General features: G+C 35.9%; 1 protein-coding gene across 4 annotated transcripts in view; it reads right to left on the bottom strand.

Moving 5' to 3' along the window:
• Nucleotides 1–5,479: 5,479 nt before the first annotated feature.
• PDS5B (PDS5 cohesin associated factor B) overlaps nucleotides 5,480–24,050 on the bottom strand; it is a 206,249-nt gene continuing 187,678 nt past the window's right edge. For 2 of the 4 annotated variants that reach the window (XM_058276969.1, XM_058276968.1), the window contains exons 32-35: nucleotides 12,672–13,111; nucleotides 12,474–12,584; nucleotides 10,096–10,234; nucleotides 5,480–8,615 (exon numbers count right to left, since the gene is read on the bottom strand). In XM_058276969.1, the coding sequence (XP_058132952.1) occupies nucleotides 8,580–8,615; nucleotides 10,096–10,234; nucleotides 12,474–12,584; nucleotides 12,672–13,111 (726 nt within the window). In that variant the 3' untranslated portion in view covers nucleotides 5,480–8,579. The remainder of the gene's footprint in view (nucleotides 8,616–10,095; nucleotides 10,235–12,473; nucleotides 12,585–12,671; nucleotides 13,112–24,050) is intronic. The other 2 variants (XM_058276971.1, XM_058276970.1) reach the window with 1 other exon arrangement.

Below are 24,050 nucleotides of genomic sequence, written 5' to 3' on the forward strand. Positions count from 1 at the left end.
CCCAATTTTAGAGAAGTTTTATTGTAAAGAAATGGAGAGATCAACATGCATCAAGTTGGCTTATCTCAAAGACAATGTTGGGTGAAAAAGAGGCTGCAAAGTGCTACAATATTTCTTTTGCATCAAATTTTAAAACACAAAATAACCCTATGTATTTTTAAAAATAGACATGAAAAATGAGGATGAAAACATGCACAGGAATGACAGGCATCAAGGTAGCTATTCTCCCTTGGTAAGACAGGAGGCGTCAGGTAGAGAGACTACGGGCTTTTGCTGTACTGTTCAATATTTTATTTCTTCTTTTTTAAAAAGTGCTGCAGCTTTTGCCTAGTGTATGTACTAAAAGTGACCTTGCCCTCCAACCATGGGAGAGGGGCAAACTCAATCAGTCTCTGAGACACATATAATTTTGCCATGTTTAACCTTAAAACACACACAAAAAGAAACATAGCTTGCAAAGCATTCCCGTGATGGTTTATTGCTCACTCAAAGGGGTCAGGAGGGACCGTGTGAGTATGTGTGTGGGTAAGAACTGGAACCAATACGGCAAAGTGTTCACATCTTTCAACCTGGGGAATGAGATCAAGAATGTCTACTATATTATTAACTGGGTGTCTGAAATATTTTTACTTGAAAAATAAACTCTTAAAAACTACGAAGAGGGAGCAGGTGCAGCTCAGTGGTTGAGCGTCTGCTTTGCATGTACAAGGCCCCAGGTTTGATCCACTGTACCTCCTTTAAAAAAAAAAAAAAAGTACCAAGTAAAATTTTAAGGATGAGCTCTAGTAAACGTCTACAAACTGTTTACTAGAAAAAACAAGAACAGCATTCCAACTCATTCTAAAAGGCCAAAAAAACACCTTATGCCAATACTAGATTAAGGATAGCACAAGGAAAATTATAAACTAATCACTTCTCAGAATTCTCAACAAGAATACCACGTAAAATGCCAGCACCCTTAATCTAGTATGCATGACCAAACTGGGTTACTCCTATGAGACAAGGATGATTCTATGAATGTAATCTATTATTAATCATATGTTAATACCTATATATTTTTAAATGCCATTCAAACATGGAATTCAACACATATTCCTGATTTTACTTTTCCATGCCCCTGATTCAACAGAAATAGAAACCTAACTAAACTGGAGGAAGAAAAGGATGCCTTCCACTATTTAACCATGCTCTGGAGGCACCAACCAATGTGATTAGACGAGAACAACATGACTTATAAATACTAGAACTGAAGTAACACTGACAAAACTATTTGTCAATAGTAATATCTACAGAACAAACCCAAGAGAATTCACTGAAAAATATTAAAACTACCAAGAGTTCAGTAGAGGGGCTGAAAAGACAAGAGTAGCCTAACCAATCAGAAAATAACGGAATAACAGTAATGATGAGAGCAAGGATAACAAAACCTAGCAGATATTCTGAAGTGTACAAAGCCTATTAAGAAAATAAAACTGTACTGCAGGAGGGACTTTTAACAAAATCTGTTTCAGTGGGAAGACAATACCGTAAAGATGTTGATTCTTTACAAATTAATCTATAAATTCACGCCATCCCTTCAAGATACCAAAAGGACTTTTAAAATGGAAGTTAACAAGCTAATTGCTCTGAGTAAGAGAAAATAACAAGAATAACCAAGACATTTTAAACATTAAAACTCAGGAAATGTGAATAGGGACTGATTTACAAGAACATTAAGCAGAGGAAAAAAAGTTGTAGAAATACAGGAATAGTATGACCCCACTTAGATAAAGACAAGATATAAAGGCATATATGAGGGAGACAAAGACTTGAAATCCTCATAATATAAATTGAAGGGTGATTTTCATATTTTGCTTTGGATGCTGGTTCTATCTCCATTTTTGTATGAAAGTATTTAGGAAGTAATCTGTGTAAATTTTTAAGAAAAAAATTTAATTGGCTGTTACTTAATGTGAACAGCCATTTGCTTATAATAATAATCTGTAGTTATAAATAGTTTGGGACTTGAGGACAATGTTACTTGACAGCAATCTATTAAGTCATGCTGATGTATTTATCTTAGAATTATCATACTGGACTCCCTGCTTGCAGTCTCTTAACTATCACACCTTCTCCTGGAGCCATCATGGTAAAAGTCCCAATAGTTTCATAACTTCATTCTTTTGCTGTAAAAAGCCTTCAGCAACTCCCTTATAACTAGCTCTGGAACTGAAGGCCCTACCCAATGCTCTCATGAATTACTTTCCCGAAAGAATTCCCCACTACTTAACCACAGCTCAAAAATTCTCCCTTCTGCCAAGCTGGTATCCTCAGTCCCCAAATAAACATATTTGATAGATATAAACACTTCACGTAACCTGCCTTCATTATTCTCTATGTCAGTACACCTGAGGACTAAAGACATATTTTTGAGTCCTACGCTGAAGTGTTCTTATTCCAGAGAATATAACTGCAAAGGTGATTTACACTTATTATCTCATCCAAAAACTCTATCACCCCCACTCTTGCCAAATACTAAATTCAAGTTACTGCAAAGAAACATTTAATAATTACATACTTTCAGATTTTCAAATACCAGATGATGTGAGATGTCTACATTTTTATTCTAGGCGCAATCTCAACCTTCAAATAGAATAGACACACAAAGGACTAGAATCCAAATATCCCAAGATTCCCAAGATTACACAAATACCAATGAGTGAATCATATGGTGGGACAGATGACAAGTGACACCACTCCTCACTCAGTTTCTCAGGCTGAAAACTTAGGGGTCACTTTGAGTCCTCTCCCTCGCACTTCCATACCCTGTCCATCAGCAAGGGCTTAAGTTCACATTGTATCATGACTCCTACTACTTTTCATTACCTCTGCCACTAACACTGTACTAAATTACCACCAATTTTCTGGACTATTTTGAGCTCCTATTCTTATATTACAACTTACTACCTATTCTCTATTCAACAGCCAGAGTAATATTTTTAAAAGTCGGGCCTTGCCATTCACCCACTCAAAGCCCTATAATGGACACCCGCCACATTTTGAGCAAATATCCCAAGAGCAGAGGGGTGACGCTCTGGCTCTCTGCTACCACCTGACCTCCCCACCCTCTTCTCCCCTGCTTACTCTCACTCCAGAATCAATGGCTTTCATAAAGTCCCTGATGCATGCCAAGGTCATTCTTGCCTAAGAGTTTTTTGTACTTACTCTTCCCTCTGCCTGAAATACTTATTTCCCAGATACTCGTATGACTTGATCCTCAATTAACTGAGACTCATGCTCAAATGTCATCTCCTCAAATCAGCCTATTTTTGTCTAGTCTATACAAAATAACCCTCCCACTGTGGGGCTGGGCAGGAAAGGCTGAGCAAAATCTGCAATCTTGCTGCCTGAGAAAGACACTCACTCTCTAGGAAGAAAATCACATCAACTTCATTCCTTCAGGGTTTTTATACACAATGCCCTGTATTAAAGAAAAATGCTACTGCTAGTGGAGAGAAAAAAACGGGCCAGGAAAAATGTCACAGATAACCAAAAGAAAAAAGAGACAAAAGAAGCAGACCCATACATGATTCAGATGCTGGAGTTAGCGTTGAAAGATCTGAGCTGTATAACTATTTTAAAGAAAATAGAGAAAAAGATGGGTGAAAAGATAGAGCCTTTCAACAGAGAACTGAAATCTATACTACATAATTAATTGGACGTGGTAGAACTGAAAAATACAGTGTTTGAAATTAATTCATTGAGTGAGTTAAATAGCAGACTTGGGACAACAGAAGATAGGATTGGTAAATCTGAAGATGAGTCAACAGAAAATATACAAAATGAAGCATAGAGAGAAAAAAAAGTATGAAGAACAAAAAATATATAAAATGTAAATGGGATACAAGTGAAAGGGTCTAACATTTATAACTGGAGTCTCAGAAGGGGAGAAGAGATAGTGGAGTAGAAGCAATATGTGAAGGAATAATTCTCAAAAATTTTCCAAAATTGATAGAAGATATCTACCAATATCAAGGTTAAAGCAGGATAAATAAAATGAAAACACATAGGCACATCACAGTCAAACTGCTGAAAACAAGAGATAAAAAGAAAATAAAGCGGACCCCCCCCACAAAAAAAAAAAACACATTACTTTAAAAAAGCAAGCTCTTTGTCTTAGCTGTATCAACAGAAAAGAAAATCAGAGAACAGAGAAACATCAAATTCAAAGTGCCAAATAAATGAAATCACCAATCCAGTACTTTATATCCAATTAAAATATCCTTAAAAATAAAGGTGTAATAAAGCCCTTTCAAACAAACAAAAATTGACTGAGTTCATGGCCAGCAGATGTGTACTACAAGTAATTCCAGAAGTTCTTCAGGCAGAAGGAAAATAAATTCAGATGGAAGCACAGAATTACCCCCTGCACCCTCCCAAAAAGGGGGCGGGTAAGAAAAGAGAAAATGTATGAGCAAATATAAAGGAACACTGACTTTACAAAATATCAGTAATATTGTGGGGTTTTAAAACCACAAAACTATAGCACAAAGTTAAGAAAGGCAGCAAATTAGAGTTGAACTGTTTAAAGTTCTTGCACCATTCAGAAGGTGGTAAAAGCACTAATATAACACAGACTGTGTTAAGACAAAGAAATACATTTTTAGGGTAACCACTAAAAGAATAAGTCACATATAACTAAAAAAGATAATACAAAAGATAAAGTTAAATAGTCATAAGTACTATACAAAAGTCAAAAGAAAGAGAAAAAAGGATAAAATAAAGGAATACAAAAAAAATCACCAAAAGAAAATAAACAGCAAGATGGTATACTTAAAGCCCACTATATCAGTAATTGCACTAAATGTAAATGTCTAAAAGCCCTATTAAAAGACAAAGATTCTCAGATTCGTTAAAAGAACAAGACCCAAGCATAAACTGCTTGTACAACACATACATTAAACATTTAAACACAAATAGGTTGAAAGTAAAATGACAGAAAAGGTTTTATCATGCAAACAACAGACAAAATAAAGCTGGTGTGGTTATACTAATATCAAACTATTACTACACAGAACAATTATAAAAGTGTTACTTTATCATGAACACATAACAACTCTAAGTTTTATGCATCAAAAAACACAGTTTCAAAATATAAGAAATAACTTCTCATCCAGATCATTTCTACTCTCTATCCCCGTTTATTCACTTCACTTTTCCCAATCTGTGTATTATATATGTAATTATTGTTTACTCATTCCTTTCATTCCCAACAGAATATAAACTTCACAGGGTCAGAGACTTACTCATGTTTATACTTTATCCTCAATATATAGTGGGCACACAGTAAAGGATTCCTGAATGAAGTTTTAAAAAGTCACTAACAACCTATTCTCTTACTTATTTTTTTTAAAAAGTTACTACTACATTTATTTTCTTCAGTTATACAATTCTTTGCATGAGAAATTTAAACCAAAAAGAGAGAGAAAATAAAGAAAAATGTTATTAGGAAATTTATTTCCTCTTCATGTAAGAGGCTTGAAAATTTTAAACCATCAAAATGTGCTTCTCTACATTTAGTAAACATATTTAAATATATACTGATTCACATAAATAAAATAATACAAATTATATTAACTTTCATCTTTATTCATCGTCACAGAAAATCCAAAAATGTGTCTGAAAATTGATTTTCTATCTAAATACCAATTGTTCATTACGGTGACATAATACTATGTGGCAAAGGAGATATGCTTAAGTTAAACAAAATCCTAAATCTTCAAGTGGGCAAAAGGAAACCCTAAAAATCAAACTTGCAAGTTGTAAGAAGATAAAGAAAGTAATTTAACCGTTAATACCTGGAACAAGTTTTACAGCCACATTTGTAATTTACATATACAGTGGAGATCACTGAAAAAGCTTCCTGTTGCACTGCAGCAAGAAATTTTATTATAATGTGGACTAAACAGATTTGCTACTGAGTGCAGCAAGATAACCTCACTGAGGAATCATAAGATTTCATAATGGAACTTGTTACAGTGAGTTAAATATTTCCTTCATGTTATACAGTACAGATTTTAAATGAACATTATTACTGAAGAGTTCGCTAACCAGTATTAGCAATGAATGTTTTGTACATACTTGTTTCTTCTAGCTAAAGTATGTGGCTCTCTAAATGTTAGTACATAAACTGTTTAAACATAATAATAAGATGATCTCCTAAGATGAAGACATAGGACATCTGAATTTTGATCATCATTGTACCTATTTTTCTACAGAATGAAACATTTACATCACAGTCCTCCGAGAAAGTAAGCAGATAAGTTGTAAAATCACAGACTCATTGGCACTATAATATAAACAAAATCTACAATGAACATTTTCAGTGAACTAATGTATAGCATTAGGGTGTAATGAAATTTGGTTAACTATGGTCATGCAAATAGAAATCCTCCATAACCTGTTTCAGGAACATTTTATCGTATGTTTTATAAAATGATTGTAAAGATATATTTCCATAAACATTTCCAGTGCAACTGAGTCAACAACAAAAGTATAAGCTATCCCTTGTTCTTTATTTTTTGGACTTAAAAGCATGCCTTTGTATTGCAGAAATAGAAAGAGCATATTTGGGAGAAGAGAGCTAATGAAACATTTAAAAACCAGTGCACCTCAGTCCAACATTAGCTGCCTAGAAATACAGCAGCTTCCCATAATCACTGATGTCAGGATTGTTGTGAATGAAGAATAGCTGAATATTGAGAGATTAAGATACAATTTTTTAAAAATTAAAAGGCTGTTTCATAAACATGAAGAAAAAAGTCACATCACTTGCAATACACTGGAAAATAGTAAAATGCTATTTTCCAAAATAGTAGCTTCTTTATTATATCCTCCATCTATTATAACCAACCTTGGAAATATACCTTAAGCATAATGGTGTATTGTATGAAAATACTCCATTATTCAATGAGATAAATTTAATAAAGTATGAATTTTTTGCCAATGTCAAAACCACAAAAGCAAAACAAACAATACAAAGAACAGCACCTGAAATACCAAAATGAATTTAGTTAAGCATTAAGCAGTAATCTATGTGTTTTGGTTCAAAATACAGTTTATACAACTGTATAAAGCATACTGCTTTAAGAAGAAATTTGTTTCTATATTTTGTAGATTACAATGAAGATTAAAAAAAAAAAAAGGATCTGCTCTAAATCCAAATAAATTTCCACTTCTCCCAATCTGGACCGAGTGGAATTTCACTCAAAGTTCATAAGATTATAATACCTACAGTAGCTGATAGAGTTGGACATATCACTCTCACCCTGCCCCTCCCAGAAAACAATTTTTGGCTCCAAAATAAAGTACAATAATAAACTCTTGATGAAAAACTATGTTATGAGGCAATCTATCATATACTATGGCTAAATACGAATTTACAGAAAAGAGCACATAGCATTTTCAGCACTTTTTTCATAAACATGCAACTCACTATAAAATACAAAACACTTGGCTTTCAAGAACAGCTTTATAAAGACACACTGCATCAATAAAATTTTTTTTTCTCTGATTAACTTTATACTCTATGGAGAACTGGAACTTTTCAAACATGTATATATCAGATTTTATATTATAGTGTAATTTGCATTTTCTGAACATAATGTTCAAGAGGAAATATCTATACACAATAACATTCTAGACTATTAAAAACTCATTCAAATTACAGAATTTTATTGATACAGTAAGTTAATAAAAACTGAAAAGGGATGATAAAATGGGATAAAGAATTCAGTACATTATTTTATAACACTCTTTAAAATTAAAATATTTTAAATCTCTCTTTTCTTAAAATTTTCTATGCCATGAAAGGCCAGAAAATTCTGGAACCAATACTGAGGTGTAAAATAATTCAAACAACGTAAGGACTATTTCACAATTTGCACGGTGTCCTCCAATCAGGGACATCACTCTGCTGTAATGGCAGACAGGTGAGCACCTCTGCAGTTCAGGGGTGCCCAGGAGCACACGCTAGGTAGGATACATGAACGGGGAAGAGACCATTTCATTCTCCAACAAATAGTGACATGAAGAAAATGACCCCATTTGTCGAAAAAAAATTTTTCACAGTAAAATTGCAGAAAATACAAATACAAATGCTGACAGATTACTGCTTAAGAGCCATCCTGACAAACTCTTATCGAATCAATAGTTCCAATAAACAGTTAGGTACTGCCAGTTTAAAGCCGCAGATAAAAGCTATACAAGCACTTTAGAAGTCAGAAAAATTAAAAAAAAAAAAAAAGGGAGGGGTGGTGGTGGTGGCGGTGGTATTTACAAGCTTTTTCTTTAGTTTATGTCGACACAGCCATCGCACGTTACACTTTCACGAGACCCAGAGTCAATGTTATCACCGTGTGCATGGCTAAAGCGTGTGACCACAAATACGTGAGGTCGTAACAGTAAGGGCCAACTGTCCCGTCTTCAGCAGTCCCGTGGTGTGCGTCAAAAAGCTTTATTCAGGCTCAAGCTTGACAAAAAAAAAAAAAAAAAAGACTTTTTTCAAAGCTTTCACAGAGAAAGTTACTAATTACATCTGTTCATCGCCTTTCCCTTTTAGAGCTTCTCCGCCGTACCTTGAAAGACCGAAAAAAAAAAAGAGACTTCATTAAACCTTAAATAAAACTTTTATTAGACATAGCAGTAATTAGTTTTCTTTTTTAAAACCATCTTTATTTTCACTTGTTCTGGATCCTGAAAGCTTTCTCCTTTTAGCTTTCTGCCTTGGCATCACATATTTAGACATATATAATATTTGAACCCTTAAATAGTGACTTTTTTCCAGAATAGCTAAAGGGAAAACTATTCTGTTTTTCTCTTTAATAATTCTAAAGAGATATGAAAAGAAGTCAATATCCAGAGCAAGAAAATACAATGGGCAATTGGATTAATCTTTCTATTTACATTTTTGCAGTGAAAGAAAACATTGATACTTATAAACTTACAATTGAATCACAGCTATCTTTCTGGGAAGACAGTTACTGAGTTTGGCTCCTAGTAGCTATCAAATATATATAAATAATCTGAACTTGAACTTTAAAAAGATCATTATTAACAACAAAAATATAACTAGGACATGGTTTTAGTTAATTAATTCATTTACTCAGTAGTTTTTCTTTGATGAAGGTATCAGCTCACGCTCATGTAGAGGCTTCGGTCGCACTTCTGTATCCCCCCACAAGGCTTGAAGAAACAAGCACGTCTAGTTTGAGACTATAATTCAGCATATTCTCTCTGGTTTCGCCCCATTCTCATAAGTACCTCCCAGGGCAGAAAGGAAGGCCAAGTCCATTAAATAGGACAGAACCGCACAGACCAACTCGGAACTGACTGCAGAGCTCCAGGTCTCTCAGACATGGTTGGCTGAGCTAACCCAAACATTCAACATTAGTGTATCAAGAGAACAAGTCTTACTGAATTGTCTCAATTACATGTTTTCCTAAGAGAACTATCTGAGGACAACGTGATGACTGGCAAAAACAAAAGTGTCTCTTGGGAAGTACCACATCTCTACTTTTACAAAATAAGTGTCTAATACCAATCTTATGAATTCTCATTCAGCTTGCGCTTCAATTCCAAAGGTTAATTTTAGTTAAAGACATGATTTTAGTCTGTGTGCTTGATGAGTTTCTATTTTCTGTTGTGAAATTCAAATAGAAATATGAAACAGAAAGTAATGAAATGGAAAGGACAGCATACTTAATGGTTACCAGGGCCCTAAAATCAAGACACAACTTAAATGCTTTGTGTGTCAAGCATTTAGTCTAAAGTTGACGGTTAACAATGGCATTGTTTTCCTCTACATTTAGTTTTAAATTTTACTTTATACTTTCACTAGGCTACATCTATTGTTCTCATTCAGTTTCAGGTTTCCATAAAAGATGCTTTGGCAGTTACTCAGTCAGTAGATAAAGTGACACTACAAACTAATAAAGAAAAAACATGTACATACTTAGAACTGTAAAAAGTAGAATGTGCTAAAGGATCTGACCAAATACTTAGCAACTATATTTCTATATCCCATACTACCTACATGGCACTTTAATAAACACCTACATTTACTGTAGAAACCTCCTCTTCCTCTGTTTCTTCCTGTGGCACGTCATCATCGACAGGAGAGCTACTCTGAAACATATCTACTTCTTCACTTGAATCATTTTCTTTAGTAGCTGCTTGCTTGGAACGTCCGACACGGCTAAAGTAAAGCACACAAAAATTTGAATGATTCTTCTCTTCTCTAGGTGATTACTGAACCTTGTCAAAAGGAAATGTTTTAAATATTCCATGAATTCTCATTTATTAGCATTTTTAACCTAAATTACTTTACAAGCTACGAGACATTCTTCTTTGTTCTGACTCACAAACCAGTGTTTAATCCTAGAATTCTAGATATAATGATCTACCAAGGAATAAAAGCATGACTGAGACCGTACCATAAAGGATTTCAAAACATAATTCCAGGAGTGGTTGAGCACCCACCTCACATATACAAGTATGAGGTCCCAGGTTCAATCACCAGTACCTCCTAAAAAAAAAAAAAACAAAAAAAAAAAACAAAGCCTTGGGGAACGGGTGTAACTCAGTGGTTGAGCACCTGCTCCTCATTACGAGGTTTTGGGTTCAATCCCCTGTACCTCCTTAAAACAAAACAAATACCCCACATGTCCTCTTCCTTATATCTTTCCCAACATAGTAAAAGGCACCTATGTTCATCGAGCTGTTCCAAGCAGCACACTTGGGGTCTTTCTTAGTAGTTCACCCCTCTTCACCTGGTCCTGCAGAATCACTGATAGGAAGATCTCAGATACATTCTCCTCTAACTTTACTGCTACCGCCTAACTCCAAACCATACCCATTCTCCTGACCTTTCCACTAAAAATGTAAAAACAGCTGATGTCACATTGCTTTGTAAAGACCCACAATATAGTGCAGACAAGGGACTACTGGTGATCCTTGTTTTCTGATAAATGTTCATTTTTTTAAGAACAAGTAGGAACATAAGCTTATTGCTTCTATAAACAATTCAACATGTATGCTGTTTAATTCAAACTAAGTAATTTTTCACTTGGTTCAGTTTTTCAGGACTAGTTATATGGGAAAAAAATGGTGAAGTGTTTTTCAGTTGCACTGTGGTTACAATAATAAAAACAGACAAATCATAACCTATGTTATTATACCAGCTCTAAGAAAGTTTCCCAGTGAGGGTAAATCCTATGCCAAGACAGGTGACAGAGTCCCTTTCTGTACATATTTTTAAACAAAAATACTTGTTTGATTTAGAACATTCCTGTGAGAACCTGTGTAATTTCAGGAGATGATAAATGCAATCATTTAAGTCCTTACTTTTATGATGCCCAAATATAAACAAAGTAAAATCCTGAGCTTGAAAAATATAATGTTTCCTTGTTATTATTTCCTGGTTATAAAATTAATCACAGGACCTTAATATGCATTAGGAAACCTTTGTGTAGTAACAATGATTTTCCTTGGTTGAATCCAAAATATTTACATCCAAACACAACAACGTACTTACCTTTACTTCCACCTGCGGGAAAGGTTAAATGACAGAGGCCTGGACGAGACGCCTCTCACTGTGGACACCCGGGAACAGGAAAGACGCCAGACACCTGAGTGCTGAGCCAGGGGGGTGTGGGGACACTGCAGAAGTCAAACTTCTGCTGTAATTATGTCACAGGGCCACTTCTGATCAATATGATGAAGATACACTATTTTATTTTCACTTAAATGACTAAGGAAAAAAAAATACTGCCAAATCCACAAATGACAGCACTGGTGGTACTCCTGCCACATTCACTATTCAGGGTAAAACACTGTTTCTCTCTCATAGACATGTGTTTGTGTGGAAATCCTCAACTACTTATCTACCTCCTAGATAGAGTTTGATATGTTAATTACATTAGAAACCGAAACTGAGGCATTGAAATCTTGAAATCAAAGGTGATAATTAATTTCTATGGATCTAATTTAAGAAGAATGATGCCTGTTACTTTCCTACTTACAAAGTTTATAGGAGTAAAAGGAGAAGTGTAAAAGCAATTTCAATTTCTTTTTAAGGAAAAGTTGCTGGGAGGGAGACATGGAAAAAACCTTGTAGCGTGCAGTAAAAAGGCAAACAGGTCAAAGTGCTGTGATTAAAAATACCTTACCATCTCTTTACCATAAAGTCTGCATCTGAAATAGTAAACTATTTAGTATTCACTTGTAAAGATGCATTAAACCTGTGGTCGGGTACGAATGTCCCCAGTGAGTGAGTGGGATATCAGTCACCTAGGTAAGTTCATAAAAATTACATCTTACCTAGGGAAAGGGGCAGGATATATGGCGATTAACTACAGACCTAGCGTTTTCTAGATTTAGGAACTCTTACAAAATAATCTGACACTGTTTGAAATTTAACATTGCTCACGACTTACACATTTTGGGGGGGCTGTGGTGGTGAAGGCGTTTTGGAAGGTCCTCCGCGTCCTTTCTGTGGTGTGGGCTGTGTGGAGTCAACTGCACTAGTTTCGGGAGACTCTGCTCTCCTTGGGGGAAGACCCAAATGTGCACAGCGTCAGGTCAGGCCTTGGCAGGCAGTAACCACACGCATGCAAGGCAGGCGCCCTCCTCACCTCTGCTGCGCTCTCCTCGACGTGCGGTGCTGCTTGCCCTTGGCCTTCGGCCCCGGGTCGCTACCCGGCCTTTCTTCCTCCTCCTCCTCCTCGGCTGCTGGGGGCCCACCTTTTTTTTTGCTTCCTTTTTTAGAAGTTTTTACTGTTGGCTCTTCTTTTGGGGTGCCTCCACCAGGAGGTTTTGGGGGCCGGCCCCGCTTACCCTTTTTCGGGGGGCTATTCTGCTCGTCCTCGTTCTCGGCCATGTCTTCTCTGAGCCTCTTCTCTTCAGGCCACTGCTGCTCGTCCGACTCGGACGCCGGCTGGCCTCTCTTGCGCCCACGCTGGCCACCTTTGGGTTTCTGCTCTTGCACCAGTTTGGTCAGGTCATCCATTCCTAATTTCTCCTCTGAGTCTGTAACAGGTATTTTTTTCCGGCTTCTAGGCTTCTCTAATTCAGACTAGGAATAAAAATTAACCATAATACTAAATTATATTAAACAATTAAAATTATGAGTACATTTTGAAAAATTAAACAAAAAAATCTGTTACCTCCTTGCATCATAAAAATGTACCTAAAATACCATTCTCAAACATAATAGAATCATAATTACTTGCTTTTATTAACACTTTCTGAATTTAAAAAAATTTCTCAGGTAAGTTTTTATTCTTAAAGCTAGAGAGCCTTAAACAGAAGCCTCTCAAGATCAGCGTTTTATTAAATTATAAGTTTTAAGTGAAGAGCTATTTCATGAGAAAGAAAATTCTGATGGTAGTGCTTGGTCCTAATGGGGAACTATTACCAGAGTATAATGGCTCTGTTTTCATGGTCAATTTAAGTAATTTTAATTTTACCACATAATGCATAAGATATATAAAATAAGAACTAGGTATATATAAATATATCATTAATTCTTCATATCACAAGAGCTATTTTAATTTTATAAATGGATATAAATTTTATAAATGGGTTTTATAAATGAATATGAAATTTAAACATTCAACATTTATTAAAAACTCTGAAATCACTTCTGAGTCAGATATACTACTTCTTCCCAATTACAACTAACTGGCAACAAAAACAATTAAAAATCAGTTGAGTTGAAATTTAAAATAAAATCCTAGTCTACATTCAGAGAATTTATGGGTTGGCCAGCATATGGAGACTGAGGAAATTCCCTCCAGTGTCCCCTAGACACTGTTAAAATACTCTATAATTCTAGGGCTCTAAAGCAACCAGTTATATTTTGGCACATCCAATTTTTGATAAACATCTCGGCCTACACATTCTTGGTCTTTAGTTCTGATAGTTTCCTTACAATTAGTTGCAGAAATGGAATTACCTGTGCCTACGTGAATACTTATAATGTTATCCATACACACAAGTGCGCACATACATATCTTACTAAGTTAATTTTCAGAAAGTTTGTGCCAATTTACAACATTAAAAATCCATGAAAACAAAACAGCAAAAACCATTTGACTACCTTGTAACTTTTATGTGTGTAATCATTCATCTGCCTTTCCTGTCTGTGTACTTACTGCCCCTGTACTATCCCTGGTATTAGGTGATTTTTCCACTTGTCTACTGAACTCTGTGTTTTCATCTATGTTCCACCTTCGTGTATGCTGCAGTTTTATTCCCGACTGTATCATGTTTTAGAATAGGATGTGAGATAAACTGTTTTCCCCACCCCACCCTTAAACAGGCATTCTATCTCTCAAGAAGCATTCATTTGCAATGCACTTCCTTTATTTGCATCACATTTTAAAATAAAGAACATTTCTTGGCTATCACTATAAAAGTACTGCAATAGTGCACTTATGAAAACTAAACTGTGTGTGTGTGTGCGCGCCTGATTGGGCTGATCCTGTCCTCATCGCTGCTTTTTCTTACATCTATTTATTCTTCCCTATGCACTTTAAAAACAAAATCACATTGGGATTTTACAATTATATATTCATTTAGAAAGCACTGTTGTCTTCCTAAATCTAAAATGTCACCTCCAATGTTAAAGTGCTACAGTTCTTTTTATTTTTAATTTTTTTAATTAGAGAAGTTGTGGGTTTACAGACCTATAATGTATAAAACACAGGATTCCCATCCAGCCCACCTCCACCACCTTGCACTGGTGTGGAACATGTGTTATAATTGATGATAGCACTGTTTGTAATTGCACTAATTTTTTTTTAACAGTAGTTACTTTTGCAACAATTGATGGAAAGTTATTAAAATAGTACAATTAGCTATTGTCTACAGCTTACATTAGGTGTATTTTTCCCATATATCTATTATTCACACTTCGTATTAGTGTTGCACATTTGTTATAATTCATGAAAGAACATTCTTACACTTGTAATATTAACTATTGTCCATTGTCTTCAATAGGGTTCACTATGTTGTAGTTTTAGGTTTTATCTTTTAAATTTTCCCTTTTAGCCACAATCACCTATATAAATCTATAAATCAGTGCTGTTAATTATACTTAAAATGTTAAAATGCTACAATCTTTTTGATGTCTAAAGAGGTGAGAATTGGCTGAAATCCTTTATGTTGTGGAAAAGGTTGGCAGTAAATAGGAAATGCAAATTCTGCTATCTTGAGAAGAATATCTTAAGATAACGCAATTTCTTAAAACACTACATTCTCTACATCTTTTTTTTTTCCCTTTACACTGCCTTGCTATAAAAACAGAGGTAGTAGAGAACTGAGGGTTAAAGGGCAGGAAACAGGAAAAATAACATTCTTTGTAAAACTAAGTATTTGAATATAAATGTATATGGAGAATAATTTCTTTGCAGTGAAATTTCAATGTGAAGATGGTACGTAATAAGACATGACTTTTTTACTGTAATCGACTGGTCTTTAAATAGAACTTGTATTTCAGAGTGCTCACCTCTTTGAGGGCATTTCAGTGGAAACTACCTTAGAGGACCTGAAAGTACCTTTAGGTAGTTCAGATAATGAATCCAATGCTATGTTCTAATCATGCCACAAGAGAGAGCAAGGGGCCTCTGTTACAATTACAAAGCTCAAGAGCTCAGAAAATTTAAGACTGCTTCCAGAAAGACAGAGGCGTCTTCGTCCTGCTGTGCTCCAAAATCTAAACTTAATGGAATTTATAGGGCAACAAAATATGAACAAGAAATAATCAAAACCATGTTTTCTCATCTTTATCTGGCAAAATGAATCATTTGAGAAATCTAAAACAAAATGAAAATAATTTTAAACTTCCTGGGATCTGTAATTTTGGGCCAGTGGAAGACAAAAAGGGCAGCTATGTTTCAGAGAATGTAAAAGCAATTTATTTTATGATTAGTCCTACCTTTGCCTCCATCCCCATTAACTGGGTAGATTCACACATTAAGTTTTATTTTCATTTTAAAAACAATTTACTGAAGTATACAATTCACACATGAACTTAAATAAATAAGTGTATAGTAAAAACCGTGAACTTACAAAACAGACATGTGTAACATCATACAGGCTCCCATATATCACCCCACCACCACCATCATACTTGCGTTGCTGTGAGACATTTGTAACAGATTATGAAAGCGCATCATCATAGTGTTACTACTAACTATAATACACGTTTCTTACATTTGGTGTATTTTTTCCCCAACCCACCTTATTTTTTTTGTTCATAAACCACACAATTTGTCTAAAATCTAAAATCAATGGCATTCAGTATAATCACCAAGTTGTGTATTCCTCACTTCATCAATATTAGAGCATTTTTATTATTCAAAAAAGAGAAAAAATAAACCATCATACCAATATATTAACATTACTAATTACAAATTCTATATGATGTGCTTTCACCATTTCTATTCATTTCCAAATATTTAAAAGCAACTTTTTACAAATTCTGCACAGATTAAACCTCAGCTTTCCATACTTTAACTACATTCTATTCTCTGGTGACTTACATTCTAATATTAACTCCATTATATTTAGTTCGTAATACCTAAGTCATATAATATTTGTCCTTTGTGCCTATTTGCTTCTTTCAACATAATGTACTCTAGATTCATCCACGTTGTCATATGCTTCACAACTTCATTTCTTCTTACAACTAAATAATATTCCATCATGTGTATATACCACACTTTGTTTATCCATTCATCAATTGGTGGACAACTGTTTCTATCTTTTGACAACTAAATAACGTCGCTATGAACACAGGTATGCAGATATCTGTACTTGTCACTGCTCTTAGTTCTTCTGGGTATATATATACCTACCTAGTAGCAGTACTGACGGGTCACATGGCAAGTCTACATATTTCTTAGGAACCACCTAACAGACTTCCACAGTGGTTGTACAATTCTACATTCCCACCAAAAGTAACTGTTTCTTTCTCTCCACATCCTCTCTAACACTGAAGTTCTCTGTTTTGTTAATAGTGGCCATTCTAGTAGGTGTGAAGTGATATCTCATTGTAGCTTTGATTTGCATTTCCCTAATAGCCAATGATATTGAATATTTTCTCATGTGTTTTTTTTGCCATTTCTATTTCTTCTTTAGAAAAATATCTCTCCAGGTCTTTTACCCATTTTTCAATCAGGACATTTGCCTTTTTTTTTTTTTTTTTTGAGTTGTAGGATCTCTTTATGTATCATGGATATTAGACTCTTGTCAGATGTGTGATTTCCAAACATTTTTCTCCCATAGAGCTCACTGTCTCTCTACCCTCTTCAAAAAGTCCTTTAAGTGCAGACATGTTTAGTTTTTAGAAGGTCCCATTTATCTATTATTTCTTTTGTTGCTCGAGCTTTGGGTGTAAGGTTTAAGATACCCCTACCCACTACAAGGTCTTATAGATGTTTCCCTACTTTATCTTCAAGGACTTCTTTGGCCCTGGCTTTTATGTTTAGGTCTTTGATCCATTTTCATTTGATTCTTGAATAGGGGGAGAGATAGTGGTCCTCTTTCATTTTTTTGGTTATGGATATACAGTTCATTCAGCACCATCTGTTTAAGGGACTGTTCTGTCCCAAAAAAGTGGACTTGGTAGGCTTATCAAAAATCAGTTGACCATAAGAGGTGAGAGACTATTTTTGAACTCTCAATTCAATTCCATTGATCAAGTATCTTTGTCTATGCCAACACCATGCTGGGTGTTTTTTGTTTTTTTTTAAGGAGATACTGGAGACTGAACATGATGGAACCTTGAACATGCAAAGCAGACGCTCAACCACTGAGCTACACCCATGACCCCATGCTGTTTTGAACAATGTGGCTTTATACTACACTTCAAGGTCAGAAAGTGGGAGTCCTCTGACTTTGCTCTTCTTTTCTAAGATGTTTGGGCTACTTGGGGCCCATTTTCCTTCCAAATAAACCTGTTAATTAAATTTTCTATTTAATTAACAGTAGGCTGTTGGAATTTTGATTAGTACTACCCTGAATCTATAAATCAATTTGGGTAGAATTACCACCTTCACAATGTTTAGTCTTCCAATCCATGAACAAGGAATGTCCTTCCATTTGTTTAGGTCTTCTCTGATTTCTTTTGGCAGTGTTTTGTAGGTTTCTGAACACAGATCTTTTACATACCTGGTTAAATTAAGTCCTAGATATATGAGTCTTTTTGTTGCTATTGTAAATGGGAATTTTTTTTTCTTGATTTCCTTCTCAGCTTGCCCATTACTAATGTATAAAAACACTAATTTTTGTGTGTTGATCTTGAATCCTGCCACTTTGCTAAACTCACTTATTGGCTCTAATTGCTTTGTTGTAGATATTTTGGGATTTTCAAAATAGAGGTTCACAACACAAATAGTGAAAGTTTTTACTTCCTCTTTTCCAATTTGGATGCCTTTTTTTGTAGTTCTCTAATTACTCTATCTAGAACTTCTAGCACAATGTTAAATAACAGTGGTGACAGTGGGCATCATTGTCTTGTTCCTGATCTCAGTGTGAAAGCTTTCAACCATCATTGAGCATGATGTTGACTGTGGTTTTTCTTACATGCCCTTTATTATGTTGAGGAACTCCTTCTATACTTATCTTCTGATGTGCTTTTATCAAAAAAGTACGCTGGATTTTGTCAAATGCCTTTTCTGCATTGATCGAGATGATCGTATGTTTTTTTTTTCCCCTTCAATTTGTTAATGTGATGTGTGTTACATTAATTAATTTTCTTATGTTGAACCACCCTATTATACAAGGAATAAAACCTCCTTGATCTTGACATGTGATTGTTTCTATGTGCTGCTAGATTCAATTTGCAAGTGTTGAGAATTTTTGCATCTGTGTTCATTAGAGATTACTTTGTAATTTTCTTATAGTATCTGGCTTTGGTAGTTGGGTGATGTTGGCTTCATAAAATAGTTTTGGGTAATTTTCCCTCCTTTTCAATTCTTTCAAAGAGTTTAAACAGGTCTGGAATGAATTCTTCTCAAAATGTTTTGTAGAATTTACCTGTGAAGCTTCTGATCCTGGACTTTTTGTAGGAAGATTTTTGATGACTGATTCAACCTTTTTACTTGTGATTAGTTTCTTGAGTAACTATATTTCTTGTAAAGTCAATGTAGGTAGTTTGTGCACTTCTAGGTATTTGTCCACTTCATCTAGGTTGTCTAATTTGTTGGCAAACAGATTCTCATAATATCCTTTTTTTAAAGAAAAAAGATTTATTTATTTCTCTCCTCTTCCCCCACGCCAGTTGTCTGCTCTCTGTGTCCATTTGCTGTGTGTTCTTCTGTGTCCACTTACATTCTTGTCAGTGGCACTGGGAATCTGTGTCTCTTTTTGTTGCGTCATCTTGCTGCGTCAGCTCTCCCTGTGTGCAGCACCACTCCTGGGCAGGTTGCACTTTTTTCATGCAGAGCGACTCTCCTTATGGGGTGCACTCCTTGCACATGGGGCTCCCTACACGGGGGACACCCTTAAATGCAGGGCACTCCTTGCATGCATCAGCACTGAATGTGGGCCAGCAGGCCCTGGGTTTGAACCCTGGACCTCCCGTGTGGTAGGCGGATGCTCTATCAGTTGAGCCAAATCTGCTTCCCCATAATATTCTCTTATGAGCCTTTTTATTTCTGTGGAGTCAGTCGTAACGTCCCCCCATTCAAACCTGATTTTAATTATTTGCACCTTCTTTTTTCTTTGCTAGTCTTTTTTTTTTTTTTTTTTTTTGCTAGTCTTTATTTGCACCTTCTCTCTTTTTCCTTTGGTAGTCTTGCTAAGGGTTTGTTGATTTTATTGATTTTCTCAAAGAATCAGCTTTTGAGTTCTGTAGATTTTCTCTTATTAAATTTTTTGTTCTCAATTTCATTTATTTCTGCTCTAATATTCTTTTTTAAGATTTATTCTGCCTCCCCTTGTGTTTGCATTCGTTGTCTGCTCTCTGTGTCCATTCACTGTGTGCTCTTTGTGTCTGCTCATCTTCTCTTTAGGAGGTACCAGGAACCGAACCTAGGGCTTCCCATGTGGAAGAGAGGGGTTCAATCATTTGCACTACTTCTGCTCCCTGTTTTGCTGTCTCTCTCATTGTGTTTCCTCTTTGTGTCTCCTTGTTGCATCATCTCACTGTGCCAGTCCATTGTGTCAGCTTGCTGTCTTGCTAGTCTTCTCAAGGAGGCACTGGGAACCAAACTCGGGACCTCCCATGTGGTGGCGGGCACTCAACTGCTTCAGCCACTTCCCTGTTATTTCTTTCTTTCCACTTGCTTTTCGATTGGTTTGCTGCTCTTTTTCTAGCTTCTCCAGTTGTTCAATGAAATCTTTGATTTTAGCTCTTTATTTAAAAAAAATTTTTATTCAATTTTATTGATACATATTAATAAAACATACAACTCACCACAATTAATGGTATTTGGTAATAATCACATAGTTGTGCATTCATGACTTCAATCACTATTAGAGCATTTTCATTATTTCAATAATATTAATAACAACAACAAACAAAAAACAGACAAACAAGAAAATCCTTCATCTCTCAATCTCTCTTTGCTTCTCCTGTTGTACATGGCTATTTCTGGCTATTCTTGCACATTTATTTATTTATAAGTAGTTATTATTGAGATATACTATATACCACATGATCTATCCAAAGTGTATAATCAATGGCTTTTAGTATGATCTGTGTTTTGCATTCATCACCACAAAAAATCTTAAAACAATTTCATTTCTCCAAAAAGAAAAAACCCTTAACAGTCACCTCTCAATCACACTATCCTTCCCCAGCCCTACATAACCACTAATCTAATTTCATCTTTATAAACTGATTAATATTTACATATTTTATAAATGGAATCATACAATATATAGCACTTTGTCTAGTTTCATTCATTTAGTACAATGTTTGTCTCATATTAATATGTTGTAGCATTAATACACATTTGTTTATTTGTTCAGTTTCAAAGAAAAATGGTCTTATATATGCAATTTTACCCATATTTATATTTCACATGCGGTTTTACTATGCTAAACAGGCCCATGTTACATTTTTTAGCTTTCCTTTTAGTAGCATGAATGACAGTTTTTCCCTTTAAACCACAATCATACCCATATTTATTTTTTTTACTATAAGCATTTAGGGTAATAAATTTCCCTCCCAGTACTGCCTTTGCAGTATACTGTAAGTTTTGATAAGGTTGTTTTCACTCATCTTGAGATATCTACTAATTTCTCTTGCAATTTCTTCTTTAACCCACTGATTATTTAGGTGTGTATTGTTTAGCTTCCATCTATGTGCAAATTTTCCCCTTTCTTGCCTATTATTGATTTCCAGCTTCATTCCATTATGATCAGAGAAGGTACTTGGTATAATTTCAAAATTAAATTTACTGAGAGCTGTGTTGTGGCCCCACATGTGGTCTAACCTGGAGAAAGAACCATGACCACTTGAAAAGAATATGTAATCTGCTGATCTGGGGTGTAATGTTTTGCATATGTCTGTCAGGTCCAGCTCATTTATCATATGGTTCAAGTTCTCTCTTCCCTTGTTGATCTCCTTAGCTGTTCTATCTATTGATCTGAATGGTGTATGGAAGACCCCAACTATTATAAAGAAACGTCTATTTCTCCTTTTGGTTTTGCCAGAGTTTGCCTTATGTATTTTGGGGCACCCTGGTCAAGGGCATAGATATTTATGGCTGTTACTCCTTCCTGGTGAACTGTCCCTGTTATTAACATGTAATGGCCTTCTGTATCTCTCATCACATTTTGCACTTAAAGTCTGTGTTTTCTGGGAGATCAGTATAGCTACCTCTCCTATCTTTTTGTTATTATTTGCATGAAATATCTTTTTCCAACCTTTCACTTTCAGTCTATTTGCATCCTTGGGTCTAAGGTGAATCTCCTGCAGACAGCAAATGCATGGCTCACGTTTTCTTATCCATTCTGTCAGCCTATGTATTTTTCTTTTTTAATGGAAACAAGTCTTTATTAGGTAACTTTTAATAACAGAAAAATAAAACTCTTTTAATTCTTTTTATACCAAATATATAATATCAGTGCTTTGGCCGTCTTAAGTTAAAGGCCCTTTATCATAAAATATATGGTTTTTAAATTTCACTCTAACTGAATTTATAATCCTTACGACTTCCCTACATATACCTAACAAATGACTGTAGCAAATTGGCAAATACTAAACTATATCGATAATTTATCATTCTTTGTGGTTTTCGGGAAGTCTTCTTAATGTTTTTCACTTCTTTAGCCATGTTGTTCTTCAACTCCATGATTTGATTTAGGAGATTTGTATGAACCTCACTGATTAGCTGTTTCAAGTTCCACGTCTCATCTGGAGCTTTGATTTGTTACTATGTCTCAGTCATCTCTTCCTTTATCTTTGCATGGCCTATAATTTTTTGCTGAGTTTATTCCGCTGTTCAGTTTCTCTCTCTTGCCTGGGGATTTACTGTTAAGTAGCTTTGTGCTACCACTGTTATTCGATTCTTGGTTCAACTTGTTCTATATCAGGGGTTCTTAACCTTTTTGTTCCATGGACCCCTTGGCCAGTCAGGTGAAATGAATACTACTGTAATTTATTTATTGCATATATTCGTAAGTGAAGGATATGCTAGATTTCAGTTAAATATCAGAGAAAATAAAGATGACAAGTTGATTTTTTTTCAATTCAAGCTCACAGACCCCCTGAAATTTTTCTGTGGACCCCTGGTTAAGAACTCCTGTTCTAGATAGTTAAGAATACCTGTTTAACTGCTCAAACCAGGGCTAAGGACCCAGTAATGGGGTGCAGGCCAGTTTCCAAGGGCCTTGGAGAGGGTGGCAGTAAAGGCACCTGCTTGCCTCTTTTATTCATTTGCTATTATTTTTCCTGTTTCGTGCACTTTTCTGATCTGGCCAGAGGGCGCTCTTTGGCAGACCTCTGAGCTCAGACCAAGGTGCGTGGTGGAATGCACTCAGTGTAACTTCTCAGGCCAGCGGGCAGTACAGAAGCAGCGTCCCCAGGGCGGCCCAAGCCTCACAAACATTCTCAGAGGCCGTTCTCCACCCTTGGCTGCCACCTCCTCCCCCTCCTGCCTCCTCAGCAACCAGCCTGTGCAAGAGGCAAATTATCTCTAGTTCCCAGCAGGCTCTCAGTGCAAACCATGTGATGGCCCCACCCAGCCTGGAAGTGTGGGACCCCTCCAACGCAGCAGACCAAGTTCATTGGCCGAAGTCTGAATTCGCTGAACCCTTCCCTGAGGAAAAGGAACCCTGCTACCCCCTCAGTCCACAGCCTCTACAGTCCACAGCTGCATTTTTCCTGTGGGTGGGGGAGTGGGCACCAGTTGCTGTGTCTGCAGCTCTGCCCAGAGGACTTTACCAGCCAGCTGAGCCTCCTTTCCTTTGTGCCTCTGTCTTCTGGGTGGGGTCTTGCCATTCCCTAGTCCTGAGCCCCCGAGGAGCCCTCCATACAGTCTCTAGTTATTTTTTCTGGGAGAGAAGTGATCCTCAGCCTCTCTAATCCTCCATCTTCCCAGAAGTCCTCCACATGTTACTCTTTATTTTAAGGAGGCATCGGTGATTGTACCCAAGGCCTCCTACATGGGAAGCAGGTGCTCAACCATGGAGCTACACCTGCTCCCCAATGAGGAGTTAGTTTTTTCATTTGTTTGCTTTTAGGAGGTACCAGGGATCAAACCTGGGACCTTGGACATGGGAAACAGGAGCTCAGCCAACCACTGAGCTACATTGGCTTCCCCACATATAAATTTTTATTATGGTAGCCTTTAATCATGACTATAAAAAATTTTAACAACAAAACAGCAGCAACAATTATTCGTTTGGGCTAATTCGCTGATTCTGATAAATCTTACCAGTTAAGTGACCACATTGTAAAGAAAAGGAAACTGTTTCAAAGAGTTTAATGTTAAGTCATGTTAAGAGTGGAACTGGAGCATCAGGAAGAGTCTAATTTTTTAAGCCATCAGGTTGGG

The sequence above is a fragment of the Dasypus novemcinctus genome, chromosome 15 (genome assembly GCF_030445035.2).
Source record: "Dasypus novemcinctus isolate mDasNov1 chromosome 15, mDasNov1.1.hap2, whole genome shotgun sequence".
Lineage (NCBI taxonomy): Eukaryota > Metazoa > Chordata > Mammalia > Cingulata > Dasypodidae > Dasypus > Dasypus novemcinctus.